We start from the raw sequence: 19,714 nt of genomic DNA on the forward strand, positions 1-19,714 counted from the left end.
AGCGAGCCGAGGATAGACTGAAGCCTCCTCCGACTTGGAACTGAACAAGCCTTTCCTTAATTCTGGGTGTCAGGTATTTTATCCCAGCAATGAGAGAAAAGTAACTGAGACACAAACATTAAACATTTTCATTTTCAAAAACTTATTAAATGTCCTCTCCTGCTGCTGATTCCTGGAGGCAGGAACTGAAAGAGAAAAGCAGAGTTCTTTGACAGGTGACACCAGCCCCACCGAGCACCGCTTCCTCTTTCTCACCATTCACAAACACAGGCAATACTGTTCTCTAGTTTTATTATTTCTCAATTTTCCCAACACATGAACCATAGCTCATTTTGAGATATTTTTCAGTGCATTTCACAGCAAAAACGCAAAAGAAATCATTAAAATGGTTGTACACGAACCACTTTTCTTATAATTTACAATTGGTTGAAAACAAGTATTGTTCTGTCCTGTCTCCGAAGCCCTCAGACAGACGAGTCGACCCCGGCACTGAGCACGACACCCGCAGCTCCCTCCTGGCCAGCAGGGACGGGGACACATGACACACCGGTGGAAGACCACGGGGAGGGGAGGGACGTGTAAGGCACCACTCCTGGAAGTCAGGTCGCTTGCGGGGACGAGGGGACAGCACCGTCCACGGGCACTCGAGAAATGTGAACGAATGCTGAGACTGTAATCGGCACTATTCTTAATTGCCAACAATTCTTCAGCCTCAATGAAATACTGATTAAAAAAGATTTGTACCTGAATACGACTTCCTCTTTTTTTTTTTTTTTTTTTTCAGGGTTTTGCTCCTTGAATGCCTTCAGGGCACTTTTGCATGACTGGAGTGTTGTGGGGATTGAACTACAGCAAACTGAGACTGCCAGCATTGTGGAAGCAGCCACTTAAAGCACTGAGCTAGGGCTGGGCCCCCTCCTCAAAGCTTTCTATCAGACACTTTTCTTCACTGTTTAGGATTCTTGGACAAGAAATCACAACTTACCCACATGCACCGGTCACAGGCATAGGTGAGTTACCGATAAACACGAATGGTCATTTGTGTCCCCTCTTGAGGGAGCAGCGGGAAGAGAAAGCCAGCGCGCCTGGCGCATGGAATACTGCCTGACACCCACCAGTGAGGAGGTGGCGGGAACCAGCAACAGCCTCGCTTTTCAATATTAGCTATTTTCTTGAATGCCTTAGTTCTTGAGAAAGGCCAAAATCTCATTATATTGATATGAACACATTTAAAAAAATTGTCTCAAGTGTAATATTTAATAAAACTAGGTATTGAAAAATGTTCTGAAATTTTTCAAGTCAATGCTCTTTTCAAGTATATGAAAATGCTCAGAAGAAAAGACTCCATGGTTTGGTTCTGATCACTGCAGGAACACCGCCGAGAGCCCCAGGGAGGCGGTGATGGTGGCGCCTGGCTGGGCACGGGGTCACGCCTGTCACCAGGCTCTGCCACTGGGCATGGAGGGCAGGTCAGGGCTGACCCACCCAGCTGCTTCCTCCACTCGCACTGGTTTCCAGGAGCAGTGAGTAGTCAGTGATGGACAGAGAGGAGAACACAGACCGAGCGACCTCACAGTTCACAAGAGCCGAGTTATGCGCTCTTGCTGTCTCCGTGGCCGCCCTGGTGGCAGGGGCAGGGCCGGAGAAGGTGGGTCTCTAGTGGCTGAGATATTGCTGTGTCACAGGATGGTGACACTTTGGTCTTGCTGTGGATGACGGCGCCCGAGAAGTACATTCGAGGTCAGCAGTGGGTCGGCCCACGCAGTGTGGCGACTCTGGTAGGGTGTGAACGGAAGGAAGAGCCACATCGGCTCACGGAAAGGAGCGTCACTCTGCTGGCTGCGTGGCTGCAAGGACCTTCCAAAGGGGCTTGTGATAAACCCAGCCATCTCCCTGCAATGAGGGAGACACAAACTAAGGAAATACTCCTCGGATAGCTCCTAAACCAGAAACCAAAACTAAGTCAGGTAGGGAATCTCACCATGGTGGGAGGCTGCAATTTTTTATTACTTATTTATTTATTTATTTAATTTTTCATTTTTTGTGGAACCGGGGATTGAACTCAGACCCTTGCACTTGCCAGGGAAGCGCTTATTCTACTAAGCCATCTCCCCAGCCCCTGCAATTAAAAAAAAAAAAAATTATTGATTTACTTATTACAGGGTCTTGCTACGCAATTCCAGGGCTGGCATCATTCAGTACTGAAGACTGAACTTGGGTCCCTGTGCTTGCCAGGCAGGTGCTTAGACAGCTGTGCTATCTCCCCAGTCCCTGAAGGCCTGAAATTTGAGACCAGCCTGGGCAATTTACAGTGACCTTGTCTAAAAAGAAAAGGGCTAGGGATGCAACTCCTGCAAAGGCTCTGGGTTCAATCCCCAGTAAAACATACACACACACACACACACACACACACACACACCCCACACACCCCCTTTAGAAATGACACTACCACTGAAATGGAAATCTACTTGTACCTACAAGTTTCTGGAAAAAGTAAAGCCCCACGCTTAGGATACTGGATACGCAATGAATGAGCTGGGCTGGGTGAAGGCCTGGCTTGGGGGCGAGGGGCAGGCACCTCTAACGCTGTGCCCGCAGACACAGTTCCCAGCCCTTCAGCATCAGCCTGGAGCCATAGGCCACATGGCCACCACAGCCTCACTGCACCCTGGCACCTGCAGGCTGAAGCACTGGCCCCGTGGGCTTTTCCTGCTGCTCCCTAGTTGCTATGAGTCAGCAGACTGGGCAAGGACGGGGGCAGGGTCTGCACTAAAGACAGGACAAGCTGAGTGAGTGCAGGCACCAGGGTGGAAGCACCCACAGGGTAACAGGGTAACAGGGTGACAGGGTGACGGGCAGGTCTGCGCCTCAGCCCCTCTTCTTTGGGGGTGAAACCCAGGGCCTCTGTGTACCAGGCAATTGCTCTACTCCAGAGTTACACCCCTAGCCACATTTGTTTGTTGTTTATGAATAATTTTTATAGCTGGGCATGGTGGTACACACCTGTAATTTCAGTTACTCAGGAGGCTGAGGCAGGAGGATTATTCGGCCAGCCTGAGCAACTCAGGGAAACTCTATCTGAAGAAAAGTTAAATTCAAAAATTATATTGCTGAGGGCTGGCCAAATAACTCAGCAGATTAAAGCACCTGCAAGCAGGCATAGGGGCTGGGGGTTCGATCCCTGGGCCTTCTGGGGCAGCCCTGTCCCGGGGTATGCTGAGACAGGGATTGAGACTGGGTGTGGTCCTACCCCTGCTGCTATGGGAGGCTGTAAACAGGCGGATCACTACAAATCCAATCTCATAGTGAGACCTTCAACACTCCCTAAAATACAAAAAATAAAAAAAATTAAAAAAAAAATTACATTGCTTTCCTCAGTGGCCCCTTTGGGTCACCAAGCCCATGACCACAGCCACATACCTCCTTGGAGAAGTAGCGTGTGCTCCAGGGCGTGCCCGACTCTGCGCGTAGCCGCTCCTCGGCCCGCTGCCGCTCCTCTAGCACTCGCTTGTGCTCCGTGGCCAGGTCCATCTCCGCCCGGCTCAGCGCCTCTGTCACGCTCTTCCACAGGCGCCTGCAACCACAACCACAACCGCAACCGCAGACCTTAGCCGCATTTGTTCACAGGCATGGGGGTTCCACCCCGCAGTGACTTCTGGGAATGCCCCACCAGCATGGGGTCCAGTGTCACACTGTGATCCTAAGGCACCCACGCCAGGCCCTTGGAGGGCCACACCTGCTGCTTCGGCTTCCAATTCTTCAGCTGAAAATAACACAGAGCTCCCCAAGATTTTTTTCTTTTCTTTTTTTTTTTTTTGTGGAACCAGGGATTGAACTCAGGTCCTTGTGCTTGCCAGGGAAGCGCTTATTCCACTGAGACATCTCCCCGGCCCCTCCCCAAGATATAAAAACAACATTTTCATTTATGGGAGACTTAGAAATTAATAAATAAATCAAATAGGAAGTTATCAAAAAGTTGAAATTATAGAGCCGACCTGTGTGTTTGGCCTGATGGAATAATGGAGACTGGATTCACTTTTCCATCTCAACCAGGGAACCAGACAAAACTTAATGAAATTTAATGTGGGCAGGGCTGCAGCCCCTGCTGCTCGGGAGGCTGAGGCAGGAGGATTGCTGGTTTGAGGACAATATGGACAACAAAAAATGTCTGTCTCAAAAAATGAAGGGGGCTGAGGCTATGGCTCAGTGCATGCTTGCCTGGCATTGTTGGAGCCTTGGGTTCAGACCCTGAGGCTGCGGAAAGCCAAACCGAAACATTAGGAGCCTTCAGCAGCGAGGGAGGCGCTGACCTCAGTCAAAGAAAAGTTCCAGGGCAGTGTTTGGGGTAAAGAAGAATCCTTTCTTTTTTTTTTTTTTTTTTTTTTTGGTGGAACCGGGATTGAACTCAGGCCCTTGTGCTTGCCAGGAAAGCGCTTATTCTACTGAGCCATCTCCCCGGCCCAAGAAGAATCTTTTCAACAAAGCAGATGGAGGGCTGGGGAGATAACTTGGTGGTCTAAGCGCCTGCTTGGCAAATGCAAGGACCAGGGTCTGATCCCTGGTACTGCACGCCATGCCAGCTACCAGAAAAGGGGTGTGGTGGCACATGCCTTACTCCCAGCACCAGGGAGGCTGAGACGGGGACCACTAGGCATCCAAGCTGTGTAGTACAAAGGCAGTGGAACACCTGGGAATACACACCCCCAAAAGATGACCTTAGACCTTCGTACAGCACCAGTCACAGAAGTGAACTCAGCCCGGCCCCGGACTAAGAGTGAGGGCTGTGACCCCTACGGGGAGCCAGGAGAACGCCGCAGACTGTGGATCTCTCAGATACAACACCGAAACTAACATCCCTATACCCACTGACAATCCTACCACACCAAAATGAAAAACAGCCCAGCCACGGGGCACATGCCTGTAATCCCAGCACGCATGAGGCACAGGCAGGAGGATCCCCTCCAGCTCAAAGCCAGTCTGGGTAATTAGTGGGTTCAAGGCCATCCTGAACTACAGAGACACCCTGAGTCAGGAAGGAACCAACGAGTAAACAAACTGAGTGGCACAAATAAAGAGATCTTAGAGGAAATGTACAGCATTAAACATTCAGGAGAGAAGGAAAAACAATGGTGGAAGCAGGGTCTCCCGCTGCCCGCAGCCAGGGCCACCCAGCTGGTGACTGGGCTCGGCCTCCTGTTGCAGTATCGGGGAGGGGGTGGCCAGACCATGCAGACATCTCACGAATATTTACCCTGTCTGGACAAGAAACATTTTCTGAGCCTTGACCTAAACTTCCTCTTTGAGTAACTGTAAGAAAACAAGAAATGATGGACAAAGTAGGCAATAAAAATGAATCAGAAATCAGTGAAAGAGAAAACAGAAAAAGACAAAAACGAGCAGACTCAAAAGCTGGATCTTGGGTAAAGTTACTAAAAACTTACTGAAAGTTACCAAACAGACCAGACCCTTAGGCACACTGATGAGGGGAGAAAATGTTTCTGATATAAGGAAAGATGTGAGGCGCTCTCTGCATGCCCTACACAAGCAAAAAAAACAAGGTAGTACTCTGAGCTATGCGCTGATTAAACTTCCACAGATTATTTAAAAAAAAAAAGAACTTTTTTTTTTGTGTGGAACCAGGGATTGAACTCAGGCCCTTGCAATTGCCAGGGAAGTGCTTATTCCACTGAGCCATTTCCCCAGCCTTTTCACAGATTATTTACAGATTAAATAACCAGCTTTTTTTTGGGGGGGGTTTACCAGAAATGGAACTCAGGACCTTGCACCTGTCAGGGAAGCACTGTGGTTCTTCTGCCTGACCCTGGACCCCGCCCCTGCAAGGAGAGGCCTTCTCGCTCACACCTGACAGGTGTCCTTTCAAACGCTGCTGTGCTTGACTACTGAGCTTGCGTCTCTGATTATTATTACAGTCAATGTTCCTAGCGGGCCCTGAGGTCTCGGCGTGTGTGACCTGTGCTGTGCACTGTGGCCCCTCGGGCTCCCTGGACTACTGGCTGCAGACGCGCTGCCATTTAGAACACAAGCCCGAGCACCGCCCCCCCAGCTGCAGGGGCTGCGAGCAGCAGGTAGAAGGCCCCTTCCAACAGCCTGTCTGCGCTCAGGAATCAGGGGAGGCCCAGCCAGACCACAGCTGCCTCCCAGAGGCCGGGGCCAGCGAGGCCGCTTCCTTACCTGGACTCGAAGGGGTCCTGCTTCTCCAGGGGCCGCACTCTCTTCCTCGTCACGGCCAGCTTGCTCAGGTCCACGCACTTGGTCTCGCCATTGCTATAGGTGAACTCCAGCACGCTGTTCCACTCTCCCTGCACCCTGCACACCACGGTGCTGCTGGCATTGTGCTTCACTTCTGCTGTGACCCTAGGGCGGCAGGGACCAACATGGCTCACTGGAGACACGGGACTTGCCTTGTAGCTTTCCCAGTACAGTGTACTCAATTTGTTGGTGCTGGGCGTCAGACCTCCTTCGTAAGCCCAGGACAGCTTCCTACACACCTTTATCTTCAAAGATCAGTTTTAATCTTTAGAAAGAGCACTAGATCACTGGGCGTGGAGGTATATACCTGTCATTCCAGCACTCAGGAGGCTGAGGCAGGAAGATCTTTGTGATTTTTAAGGCCAGCCTGGGCTACATAGCAACCTGTGTCCAAAAACCAAAAAAACCCCAATTCACCCCAACCCCCTCAACCCTAAAAATGCTAGGCATAAAATTAGAGACTTCATCACCAAAAATCAAACTGTGATATTTAGCATTTTCATTATTATAGTCTAAAAATGTTCTTAACTTTTGAGACCAGGTCTCTCACTCTATAGTTCAGATAGGCCTTGAATTCACTATGTAGCCCATGCTGGTCTTGAACTGGCAGTAATCCTCCCTACTCAGCCTCCTGAGTACTGGGGTGTTTCTTTTTGGTACCAGGGATCAAACTCAGGACCTTGTGCTTGTGAGGCACACGCTTATTCTGCTAAGCTATCTCCCTGGTCCTCTGTGCTAAGTGCTACAAGGTGTGTGCCACCATGCCTGGCTAAAATTGTCCTAATACTATACATTTTAAAAACTACTCTTTTTCATTCATTCTTTCTTTTTTTTTAAATTAAAAAGAGTTCACTAGGCGTGGTGGTGCATATCTATGATGTGCTGGAAATAAATGATGCTGCAAAACAAGATATCCACATGCAACAAAATTTCCGAGTCTATCTCATACCACGCACGCAATTAACCCAATGAGCTTCTTTTTCACGTCAGATGGGCAATGTGCCCACGTCGTACCAAGGTTTGAGGGAGGCACATCTCATGCATGCGGCATGAACACCCAGTCATCACGCTCATGAACTGAGGGATCAACCCAGTGAGTTGATTACCATCTGAAACCTGAAAGCTAAAACCAAAGAGAGTATCTCAATGACCTGACCTGCTGGCGGACAAAGGATTTTTAAAAACAAGCCATGGACGTTATTCATAAGAAATTATAAAACATGTCTAAAAAACTAAAAATCTGCATATCAAAAGATACTCCCAAGAAGATGAATGGGGAAGCTACAGAAAAACATTTTCAAAACATGTCTCCAACATTCTACTCGGTAGACTTTAGGGTCATTCCAAAACATGCTTTTAGAGAAATTCAGAGAATGTATACTTAAGATTTATGCATTTCCTGTGTGTAAATTCTACATTGTTTTTGTTTTTTGAATTTAGTAGAGTCTATAGGGCCTATAGTTCGACTAGTAATAATCCTCTTGTTTTCAGCCTCCCAAGAGCTGGGATTACAAGTGTGCACCACCACGCCCAGTCTTAGCACACTCTTTGGAGGGGGCTGGCATGGCACACTGGGGATCGAACCTGGTCCTTGTGTGTGCCTACGCAGGCACTTCAATCCACTGCACAGAGCTGGACAAATGGCTGCAGTGCTGACCCCACCCCCAGGGTGCGCTGAAAATAGCTCAGTGATTAAAGCGCCTGTAAGCAAGTGCAGGGGCCAACGGTTTGATCCCCGGGCCTGGAGTGCCAGCCCCAGCCCCGGGGTATGCTGAGACAGGAATTGAGATTGGGTGGCGCAGACCTCTAATCCCAGCACTTGGGAGGCTGCAAACAGAATTACTACAAGTCTGATCGAGTAGTAAGACCCTGAACACCCCATAGACCCTTCCCTAAAATACAAAAAGGAAAAAAAGGAGAAAATATGCTGAGCTATCTGGGCAGCCCTGTCTACAATTCTTTACAATGTAAAAAATGGTCTCTTAAAGTGACCACCAGTGGTGGTGGCCTGTGAGCTGCTGTACGTTGAGGCGGCCTGTTTTTTTTTTTTTTTTTGGGGGGGGGGAAGGCCAGGATTTTCAATAATTAATATATAATAACTGTAAAAACAAAAACAAAAACCTACTTGACCATAGTGCATGCATGTGTAGTTCTAAAACACAGACAACTCTTTAGAGTCTCCATACCCTGTCTCTGAGCCACTTGGGATACAGAAGGCCGCGGGATTTGTCAGCTGAGCCCCACTGCGACAGCAGCACGCACGGAGACGCTGCTGTCATGCTGTCGCCACGCCCTGGAAGGGTGCACGCATCGCAGCCCTTCGGGTCAGCGCATGAGTGAGTGAGCTGGCGGCTCCTGGAAGGGCCACGCTTCCTCTACTGGAAAAGAACTGTGGGCACCAGGCTGCCGCTAGGAATCTAACAGAGGAGGCAGGCCTGAAACCCATACTTCGCTCCGGCAATCATGGCCCCCGCTGCGCAGTACTACTGTCTGCCTCTACCTTTATGCCTATGTCTCTTTCTTTCTTTACAGTCATCATGACGGCCTTCACCCTCTTTCCCCATTCTGGGAACTAAGGCCAGCAAGCAGTGAGCTGGACCTTCAGCCCTTTTTAGTTTTTACTGTATTTTAAGGCAGGGTATTGTTAAACTAACTGGGCTAAACTGAATTCACTATATGGCCCAGGTGGGTCTTTTTTTATTTTTCCCCCCTCATTTATGTACTTGATACAGGGTCTCACTATGCAGCTAGGACTTGTAGTGATCCTCCTGTTTTCAGCCTCCCCAGTGCTGGGATTACAGGCATGCGCCACCACTCTCAGACTCCTTTGCTGGCTCAGCGTGCCCTGGTGGTGGGGCTAGTGCGGCATGCAGGATTGAGATCGAACCCTGGTCCCTGCACTTGCCAAAGCAGGCGCTCAGTCCGCCCAGGCTGGTCTAGAACTTGAGATCACCCTCCTTCATTAGCCTCCCGACTGCTGGGATCACAGGTGGGTACCACTACACCCAGCTTCTTTTTTTTTTTTTTTTATAAATTTTATTTTATTTTATTTATTTATTTTTTAACTTTATTTATTTTTGTGTGTGTGGCCAGCTCAGCCCACCAGGGGGCGGGGCTGGCTGGCATGTGGTGCTGGGGGATTGAGCCGCGGTCCCTGTGCTTTGCTAAGCTTGTTCTAAGTAGGTGCTTTAGACCACTGAGCCATCTCACCAGCCCCTACACCCGGCTTCTAAAAATCTTATAATCTTTATGATATTAAACCACATGCTTCCATCTCTTTCCATACATGCACAATCATATTACACAGTACCCGCTGTGGAAACTAAGAAAAGAAAGAGAGAAAAAGGAGAGAAAAAGGGAAAGGAGGGGGCCTGCCCCTTAGCTGAGTTCTTTAAGTGGCTGCTTCAACAAAGCAGTCAGGCTCAGGTTGTTGTGGTCCCAGCCCCACAACTCAAGCTAGCCAATCATGCCCTGAAGGCATTTGGAGCAAAAAAAGAAAAAAGGGAAAGGAAATGGAAGGAAAGGCAAAGAGAAGCCATCAACACCACTGACAATAATTGAGGCTAATTTGGAGATTCTACCTACACCGCTGCAGACCCTGAGAACACACTCACCAGTGCAGGTAAGTTGTGGGGACGGAGATTCTAGCTCCAGCCTCACTTAAGTGAGTGGGCTATGGACACAGGAAGGGGCTGCCTCACACGGAGTCCTGGCTGCTAACAGTGTTCCAACCCAGAACCAACGGGCAGCAGGCATGGGGCGGAGCAGCGTGCATCTGGTAATGCCTAGTGCTCCTGCGGCCCTCCCAGACAAAGGCTCCAGGGCTGACTGTGCCATGGTGGGAGGAAGGAGGACACGCACAGAGAAGCACAACCCTGCCAACACCTCCTGCAGGTCAAAGGGGACTTCTGACAACAGCTGGTGGTTCTGCTTAAGACAGCCTGAATTTTTTTTTTTTAAATACTCATTGATTCAGTATTTTGAAATCCCTATTTCTTTCTTTCTTTTCTTTTTTTTTTTTTTTTTTTTTTTTTTTTTTTGTATTTGGTACAGGGTCTACAGGGTCCTCAGGGTTTCACTGTGTAGATCAGACTCTTAGTGATTCTCCTGTTTTCAGCCTCCCAAGAGCTGGGATTACAGGCGCGTGCCACCACGCCCAGTCTCAATTGCCGTCTCAGTGCACCCTGGGGGTGGGGCCAGCACTGCATGCCCGGGATTGAACCCAGGCTGCTGTGTTCTGCCTAAACAGGTGCTTTAGTCTGCTGACCTATCTGGCTGGGCCTGAAATCCCTATTTTTAAAGGTCCGTTTAATGTCATAGAGCTAAACAAGTTTTCTTTTGGTACCAGGAAGCAAACTGAGGACCTTGCGGTGGCAGGCAGGTGCTTGTGCTGCTGAGCTACAACCCCAACCCTGAATGCCAGTCTTGCAGCAAGGAAGTGATGTAGCCACATGCAATCTGAGTCTCAGAGGCGACTGAGGGGCATAGTCTGACTTAACCACTTAAAGTGGTTTGGAAGGTTCTAATGAGGTTCAGCTTACCCTGAAACTTAGAAATCTCACTCCTAGCTATCTACTCAACAGCAGTCTACACCAGCTAATGAGACAGCAGCACTGTATGTAGTGGTCAAAAGCTGAGACCTACACAAATACCCTTTAACATAAGAACAAATGAATATATTGTGGCAGTCATCCATTAATGGACTATAATCTCCAGTAACAGGAAAACTGCAAGGATATCTGAGTGAATCTCAAAATCCTAACATGGAGTACATGTGGGTAGAAAAGACAACATAATGTATGAAGTCATTTACACAGAGACCGAGAAGGCAGAGCTAGCTGACAGTGCTAGAGATCAGGACAGTGGTTACCCAGATCGGGAAGGTAACCTGGCAGGTGACTGTGACCCAGTTCGAGAGGGCTGGCGGTGCTAAGAATGTGCCCTGTCTACACCAAGGTGCTCAAATTTTCATTTGCCCATTTCACTTGCCCATCTGTAGATTTCTGCATGTATGCCGTTTTTCAATAACATGTTTATAGGGAAAGAAAGCTTCCCCTGCACGTTCTGACAGAACAGATGTCAAAGGGCTACAGAAAGTCTTCGGGTCCCTCTAGATAGCCCGGTGGAAGCTGGGCCTCTATGGTCTGGGCCTGGGCTAAGGCTGCGCAGATGCACAGGCTGGGGGGAGAAGAACTGGCTGGTTCCCAAGTGAAATCACAGAGCAGCCACTTGGTCCAGCACCGGTGCCTGAGATGCTGCCTTCAACCACTAAAACATTTTTGTTTGCTTTTTAAGACAAGGTCTCACTGTGTAGTGCAGGCTGGCCTTGGGCTCGTGGCAATCCTGTTTCAGCCTCCCCAGTGCTTGTGTCACCATGTTTGGGTTTCTTACAATTAGACATCTTTTCATCTGAGTTGGTAGCGGAGGCTGCCTCCATTCAAGTCCGGATTCCAATCTGAATTCTGAGGCAAAATCTGGCAGAGACTGCATGCTTTGGTTAGAAATTCTCTTGTACATGTTTTCATCAGGAAAATCTGACAAGGACTAATGTGTGAACAATGCAACTATCTAAAACTCAAGGAATATGGCTCAGTGGTTGAGGGTGTGCCCAGCACATATAAGGACCCAGCACTGCCAGAAAATAACCCTCAAACAATACAAAGACGCCCATCTAGGACCTGATTTCCAGGACACTGGGGAAGCTAAAATATATTAAGCAAAAGGCAAACACAAATGAATTTCTTTCCTGTAAAACAAAGGAGCAGAAGAATCAGAAATTATTACAAAGGATTATAGGAGAAGGCCAAGATCCGACAGGGTCAGAGTCCTTACCGGTGGAGTTTGCCACCGTAAAATGGCTTGGTGTGGAAGGTGATGCTGGCGGAGTACCCGGTCTTGGCGCAGGTGACGCCAACTTTGCCGCCCAGTTCCACCCAGGGCACGGTCAGGATGGAGCGGGCGTAGGCGCAGGGCAGGGAGAAGGTGTACTCTTCCCCATGCTCCAGCAGACTGAGGACCCCTGTGAGCAAGATGCGAGGGGTCAGCGTGTTTTTAAACAAGCAGGGAGCCACGCGCATGCGCAGATTTTCTCCTGTCTAGCAACCAACATCATTTCATTTAACTTTGAGTGACAGTGACTTCATTTATAATTACATGTGACATCATTTCATGCTAACAGTGAATCAGGATTACTTTCACTGTAACCTGATGATGTTTTTGGAGTTCACTGGGCCAGGAAATGTGGAAACAGTCAGAAATCCCTTGAATACACCTACCAATAAAATAAAAACAAGGCTGCACATGGTGGCGCACACCTGTAACCCCAGCACTGGTCCCTGGGAATTCAAGGCCAGCCTGAATTGCATAAAGCCACGAGGCAACACTCAGTGCCTTGCTGTATGACACTGAGTTGACCTGGTCATCAAGTAGCACCAGTATCTCCTCAGCAGTCTGGGGACAACCTGACAGCCACCATCACAAGAGCAGAGGACTTAGCTCAGCATAAAGGGAAAGGCTTGCCATTCTACTGTATGCATATGGAAGAAGAAAAATAGTTCTACCATGAAAACTATGGACATAATAAATTTAGCTGAAATATTTAGGGAGAAGCTAGTGGAGATGTCAAGTATGTTTTTAGATACTATCATCCTGGGCTGGTGAGTTAGGTCAGTGGATTAAGTTTCTGCTTAGGCAAGTGCAGGGACTGGGTTTGATCTTGGGCACCACAGGTCGCTCTGGCCCCAACCCTGCCCCGGGGCCTGCTGTGTTGAGGCTGAAAACAGGGATCACTACAAGTACATTAAAAAAAAAAAAAAATCATTCTACGGGGTGGTGTGGATTCTACATTAAGTGATGTTGTACTCAAGCTGATTGCAAGACACACACAAGGGATTAGTGATCAACATGAGGTACTTACAAGCCACTGAAGACAGCCAGGCTGCCTCCCTAGCTCCTGTAGCCTCTTTCTCTCACTGAGCGCGGGCTAAACCCTCTCCTGAATGCTCAGAAGGGGGCCCCAAGCCATGGAGAACATTAGCAGTTAATGTTCAGCGCAAGCAAAGACAAGGCGGAGCCTGTGGGGAGCACCCTCAGGCTGCGCCCCAGTCCTCACGAGGGCGGCCATGCTGTGCCGCCCCTCAGCTGGAGCCGCTGCACTGTACTGGGGGCCTCGGGAGAGAGCACGAGCTAGCAATGGCTCTGCCTAACGCCAGGGTGGCAAAGAGACGGGGTCTCGCTCGGCAGTTGAGGCTAGCCTGGAACTCACTGTGTAGCCCCAGCTGGCCTCGAACTCACAGCGGTCCTACCCCTGCTGCCTCCTGAGCGCTGAGGTTGCAGGTGTGTGCCACCACACCTTGTTGTTTTATTTTTCTGGTGTATCAGGAATTGAACTCGTGACTTCATGCTTGCCACGCAGTGCTGCATTGCAGAGCTATGTATCCCTGGCCCTCTATTCTTTCCTTGTCTCTTTTTTCCTTCTTCTCATGTTTCCCTTTTTTCATTTATTTCCTGCTGAGGGTAAACTACCGCCATTTGATTTCCAAAATGTAATCATGGATACAGAATTTCCAAAATGTAATCATGGTAACCCCACCTACTCCACGCTGCCTTCATGACTTACACACAGCGGGCCCAAGGCCTTCCCTGGCCCTGAGGCACTCCTCTCCAGAAGCGGGGGGCGGGGGGCATGGGCGGGCATCCGCACCCAGTTTCCCAGGTTCTTTCTTGGCACTGGGAACTGAGCTCAGGACCTTGCGCTTGCCCGGTAGGCCCGCGTGCTGCTCAGCTGCATCTCCAGCCCAACTCTGCTCAGATTCTTTCCACCCTTCAAGACGAAGAAGCCAGTCCTCAGGGACAGCATCAGGCAGGAGCTTCCAACCTGGCCAGGGCTCAGCCTTCGTGTCCTGCCACCACTAGGTGGCGGATTCCTCATTTCTAAAATAAACTGATCTATAAACCCTCAGGAAAATGATGAGAGGGCGACTGAAAGGGGGCATGGTGGCATGCGCCTGCAATCCCAGCTCTGGGGAGGCTGTAAACAGGAGGATCTACATAGTGAGACTCTGTACTAGATACATAAACAAACGACAACAACAAAAAAATAGGGAAAATTGAGAACAGGGATAGAATAATGTCTTCCTGGCTGCAGTAGCATAATCTCAAAGTATTAGAGTTATAGGCTGACCTATGTCATGCTTATACTGTAAACTTACGTTTTTTTTTAAAAATTTATTTATTTTTATTTATTACATTTATTTATTGTGTGTGTGGCCAGCTCAGTCCACCAGGCGGCAGGGCTGGCTGGCATGTGGTGCTGGGGGATCGAACTGCGGTCCCTGTGCTTTGCCAAGCTTGTTTCAAGTAGGTGCTTTAGACCACTGAGCCATCTCTCCAGCCCCTAAACTTACGTTTTGAACAAGTTGTCTTTAATGGCTTCTGCAGAGGTTTTTCCTTTGTGTTACTGACCCACAAAATTGTATTCTTTCAAATTATTTTTTTTCACACCTCTCGATAAAAGTAAAATTTGGCAATGGCATTTAAAGAATTATAAGAGATTTTTAAGTATGTGTCAAGTTGGCCTGGAAATCATTATGCAGCTGAGGGTGGCCTCAAAGCCTGGGACATTCTCCTGTCTCAGCCTCATGAGCATTAGATTTACAGGTGTGCACCACCATGACTGGCTAGAAGACATTTCTTGTGAGTTTTGGAAATAATTTCAGTCCCAAAGGAAAATAATTTAACAAATGATAGCAAATGCAGTTTAAAAAATAATATACACCTATTTAAATCAGTGCTATGAGAAAATGAATATATTTAGTATAAAGAGTGGGGCACTAAAATATACAGAGAATTAATCCTAATTTTGTAAAACTAAAAGCATGAGCAGACGCATAGAAAACTAAAAGATAACAACTTATATTATCTATTTCTCCATGAAAGGATCAGAGAAGCCTTTCCTTCCTCCTTTATGTACTTTTTAGATGATAATACTATTTTACACTGAAAGCTAGATAAAAAGAGAATTTATGATGGTCCACAGGCCGCTCCCTAATCCCCAGGGATATGGGGATGCAGAGTGTGCATAGCATCTCACACCCTTGACTGCCGCCCTGCGCGCAGGCGCACTCACCCTCGCCCACCATCGTCACGCCGATGGACATGCCCAGGAACTTGCTCTTGGTCCACACGTGCGCGTTCACGCACATCCTTCTTTCTGCACACTCAGCGTAGAAGCCAGACACGGGCGGGTGGTGGGACACCTGCTCGGCCACAAAGCGGACAGTGTAGCAGCCGGTGGGCTCCTCGGGTGGCGGAGCGCCTGGCTGGGCACCCGGGCCACTCTTGGGCACCTGCCAGGAGCAGTGGAAGGTCTCCCCAAGGATGGGGTTGTACGGCTTCTTGGCGATGGCGCCCTTCCGGCCTTCGTGGAAAGAGGTGAGGTAGTACTCCACGAAGCGGATCATCCTGTCCTCAGCCGAGGTGCCACTCGTGATGGCTATGAACAGGTCAGGGTGCGACATGAAATCTGCGTACATCTCCAGCAGGGAGCGCTTCTCCAGGATGAAGGTGGGCAGCACCACCTGGGAGGAGATCACAGGAGACAAGATCTAGGCAGTCTGCAGGGCCCTGGGAGCTCTGTGTGCTACAGGGGATTTGTCATCCCAGCACTCGGGAGGCTGAGGCAGGATTGTTGTGAATCCAGAGCCAGCCTGGGCTAAAAGGGAGCTCAAGGCCAAGCTGAATCCCCCTCCGCCACACCTGCCAAAAAAAGCGATAGAGCAATACAGAAAGCTGTTGCTCCTAATAAAAAAGGAACAGCAGAAACTTTAAGCTTCCAGACTAGATACAAGTATCATCAGGAAAATAGTACTAAAGTCTGAAATAAAGTGAGCCACGTGAGCTCTGTCTCCTCTCTTACTCTAAAAAATTAATCTTGGGCAATAGCAAACTACCAGAAGAGGCAGAAAATGTTGTTTCCTAGAAGAGAGGTGATGTGCCACTTTAATGAAAACTAACTGATGTGAGGCTGGTACTAGGTGCAACAGAACTACTTCTGAGAAGAGAACTTTCTGACCCCTAAAGCAGGGTAAGACAAAATATCCGAAAGTAGAATAGGAGAGGCCCTGCAGAACCAGTGCAACTCTTTTTTTTTTTCTTTCAGTATTGGTGATTGAACTCAGGACCCTGCGCTCGCCAGGCAAGCATTTATTCCGCTGAGCTATTTCCCGGCCCCAGTTCAACTCTTTGAAACAGGAAATTGGCAATATTTTTCATGAGCACGAAGATGTTCAGAGTCAGCCTGGTAATTATTCTTCCAGGAATCCAGTGTGAAGAATGAGTAGGAACAAAGAAAAGGGAGTGTAAAACAGTAATTAAAACAACCCATACTCAAGTGGGACATAGTGGTACATGCCTGCAATGCCAGCACTCAGGAGGCTGACGCAGGAGGATAATGAATTCAAGGCCAGCCTGAGCTACACAACCAGATCTGTCACCAGAAAATAGTCTATGAGTGTCACACTGGAAAAAATCCACAAAGAGGGTCAGGGAGATAGCTCAGTGGTCTAAGTGCCTGCCTGGCAAGCGCAAGGACCTGGGTTCGAGCCCCAGTATCATACATCGTGCTGGCCTGCTGAGCAGGCCATTGAGACTGAGCATGGTGGCACATGCTTGTAATTGTAGTGCTGGGGAGGCTGAAACAGATCACCGGGAGTCCGAGATAAAAGGGAGACCTTATACCAAAATACATTTTAAAAAAAAAAATCCACAAAGAACCTACAATAGATAAAAAGAAATCTGTATCAAGATGTTTTTTTTTTTTTTTTTTTTAAAATTTATTTATTTATTTATGTGTGTGTGTGTGTGGCCAGCTCAGCCCACCAGGGGGCGGGGCTGGCTGGCATGTGGTGCTGGGGGATTGAACTGCGGTCCCTATGCTTTGCCAAGCTTGTTCCAAGTAGGTGCTTTAGACCACTGAGCCATCTCACCAGCCCCTCAAGGTATGTTTCTACACCACAATATGACAGTCCCAAACAGTTTGAGAGAGAGAGAGAGAGAAGCAAAGGTCACAAGAGATCAGCAGCCAGAATAACTTCAGTCTTTCCAGCAGAACCCTGGAACAAGGAGCACTATGCTGAAGGGAAACTACTGACGTGTTCTATCCAAGCTAGCAATCCAACTAAAGGCCGGAAAGAAGTTTCAGACACGTTTGTTCCAGCAGACCCGAGACCTGCTCCCACAGTGAGACAACCAGGAAAGAATGGGGCTGCGTGGAGATCAGGAAGGGAAAGGGGGTTCTAGTGCAGGTACAAAGGACACAACTGATGGATTCTCTGGATGAGTGAACCCCACAAGCCCAGGACAGTCAGCAGCTGCGCAGAGCCATGACTTTTCCAGGCAGGAGTCACGCTCTTTGGAGGCTGCACGGGTAGCCAACTGCGTGACTCAAGCTGGGCCAGTAGCCCTGTCGGAGACTCGCCTCAGCTGCACCGACAGCTGGCTCCCGCAGCTGTGCCACTAGGGTGCACTTAGCCTCAGTCTCTCAGGGAGCTGGGGGAGCCCGGCAGCTGACAATGGCTGTGCCACACTTGGAGACCCTGTTTCCCGGTCCCCATCACCTTCTCTAAACCCTGGCATTTTAGGAGGGGAGGCTGGGACCCAGAGCCAGTGTCCTTTCCTTTTGGGGGCTACTGCCTGTGAGGGCTGGCCAGCTAAGCTTGTGTCGCTGCTACTTCTTTCTACCCTAAGGTCTGAGTACTTGGTAGTGCACACTGGCCTTGAACTTGCAGTGACATTCCTACTTCAGCCTCCTCAGTGCTGGGATTGTAGGTACACACTACAGTAAGTCCCTGACTTATGAACACTCGAGTTACAAACTTTCATAGAGACTATATATAAAACTCACTTTGGCCTGTAATCCCAGCATTTGGGAGGCTGAGGCAGAAGAATAGTTAGAAGTTTGAGACCAGCCTGGACTATAAAGTGAACTTAAGGCCAACCTAAACTGTATACTAAGACCCTGTCTCAAAAAGAAAATAAAACAAACAACTCACTTTGTTGGCTTACAAAGGAAGTCGAATGAAGAACAATTCTTGTCGAATGGAATATGTTTATACCTTTTTGACTTGAAATTTATTTTTGTAAGTTCTTATTTGCAGTATATAATGATTCCATTCATGATGAAGAGTACATGTATCTAACATGCACCTAAGCACGGTACATGTACCCACCACACCTTTTATGTTCCTTTCCCCTTCCTCCATCTCTTCCTGTTTTTGACTTTTAAGTGGTGAATCCTAAATGCAAACTATTTTCTATATAAGTACCATTTTTAGAACAGTTCACTGGAGACAGTGTCACACTCTTATTACCTTCAATGGCACCAGAGACTCGATCTGAAACACCCCACAGATGTCGTTTTTAGATTCCACATTAACACAAATTATGTTAGTAATAAGGATAACCCCACACACAGGTTCAGAGCCTGATGAACTTTGAAAACCAATGAACTACTTGCTGAAATTCATGAAGGGAGAAGAGAAAACCTGCCTGATGCCCAGCCACCCTTGATGTGTGTGCAGACCACCCAGGACCTGACTGAAGGGCCACTCTGGTCTGCTAAGTCTTGGACTGCTGGCCAGAATCTGCCTTTGTAGAAGATGTACAGGTGATGACCATGCGACTGGGCCCAACTTGCACCCTGAATATCGCGAGACCCTGGACTCTGAGCCTCCAGTCCATAGTGCCCATCTGGCCTGTAGTGCTGGGTCTTGGACCCCAGGTACTGTGCACACTAAGCACGGATTCCACCACTGAGTCACGCCCCCCGGGCACCTGGTCTCCTGTCTGTGGTACTGGAGACTAAACCCAGAGCCTCGAACACCACAGACGAGTACTCTACCATTAGGCTATATCCCCAGCCCCCACCCCCCCCTTTTTAAAGTATGACGTTCAATTTATTATTTCTTTCTCAAGAGAGTTTTCTTCAGTCCATTAAGACCCAGCTCCCCTTACATGGAGGTTGTGGAGCAGCACCAGCCGGTCTAAATTGGGGTGAAGGTGTTTGGTCTTTGTGGGCTTCCCAAGATCGATTTCTGACCACTTTGCTGTGAATGGCACATCTCACACTGTAATGCAGCTTCACATACAGCTTGGGAAGCGCATGACTGTCGAAGACACTTGCTTTGGCAATGGTCCCGATGGTGGGGGCCTCCACTATGTTCCGAATGACAAACTTCTTAATGGCCTTACCCTTGGGTTCGTACCGGGCGCAGTTTGTGCAGTGAATAGGCTGCACATGGCCATGGCCCCCCCTTTTTTTTTTTTTTTTTTTTTTTTTTTTTTTTTTTTTTTAGAGAGAGAGAGAGAGAGAGAGAGAGAGAGAGAGAGAGAGAGAGAGAGAGAGTGGTGTGTGTGTGTGTGTGGCCAGCTCAGCCCACCAGGGGGC

At 48.6% G+C, this 19,714-nt stretch overlaps 1 protein-coding gene and 1 non-coding gene across 7 annotated transcripts in view; both read right to left on the bottom strand.

Annotated features, from left to right (window-relative positions):
• Positions 1 to 923: 923 nt before the first annotated feature.
• The window catches only part of Osbpl11 (oxysterol binding protein like 11), a 64,518-nt gene continuing 45,727 nt past the window's right edge, over positions 924 to 19,714 (bottom strand). For all 6 annotated transcript variants that reach the window (XM_004640699.3, XM_023700774.1, XM_023700775.1 and 3 more), the window contains 5 exons: positions 15,398 to 15,848; positions 12,103 to 12,289; positions 6,193 to 6,375; positions 3,421 to 3,574; positions 924 to 1,893 (listed from right to left, as the gene is read on the bottom strand). In XM_004640699.3, the coding sequence (XP_004640756.1) occupies positions 1,828 to 1,893; positions 3,421 to 3,574; positions 6,193 to 6,375; positions 12,103 to 12,289; positions 15,398 to 15,848 (1,041 nt within the window). In that variant the 3' untranslated portion in view covers positions 924 to 1,827. The remainder of the gene's footprint in view (positions 1,894 to 3,420; positions 3,575 to 6,192; positions 6,376 to 12,102; positions 12,290 to 15,397; positions 15,849 to 19,714) is intronic.
• LOC111812514 lies at positions 7,255 to 7,356 on the bottom strand. The gene has a single exon (XR_002818006.1). It is a non-coding gene; the product is annotated as a small nucleolar RNA U13 (small nucleolar RNA).

Source organism: Octodon degus, unplaced genomic scaffold (assembly GCF_000260255.1).
Source record: "Octodon degus isolate 3935 unplaced genomic scaffold, OctDeg1.0 scaffold00126, whole genome shotgun sequence".
Lineage (NCBI taxonomy): Eukaryota > Metazoa > Chordata > Mammalia > Rodentia > Octodontidae > Octodon > Octodon degus.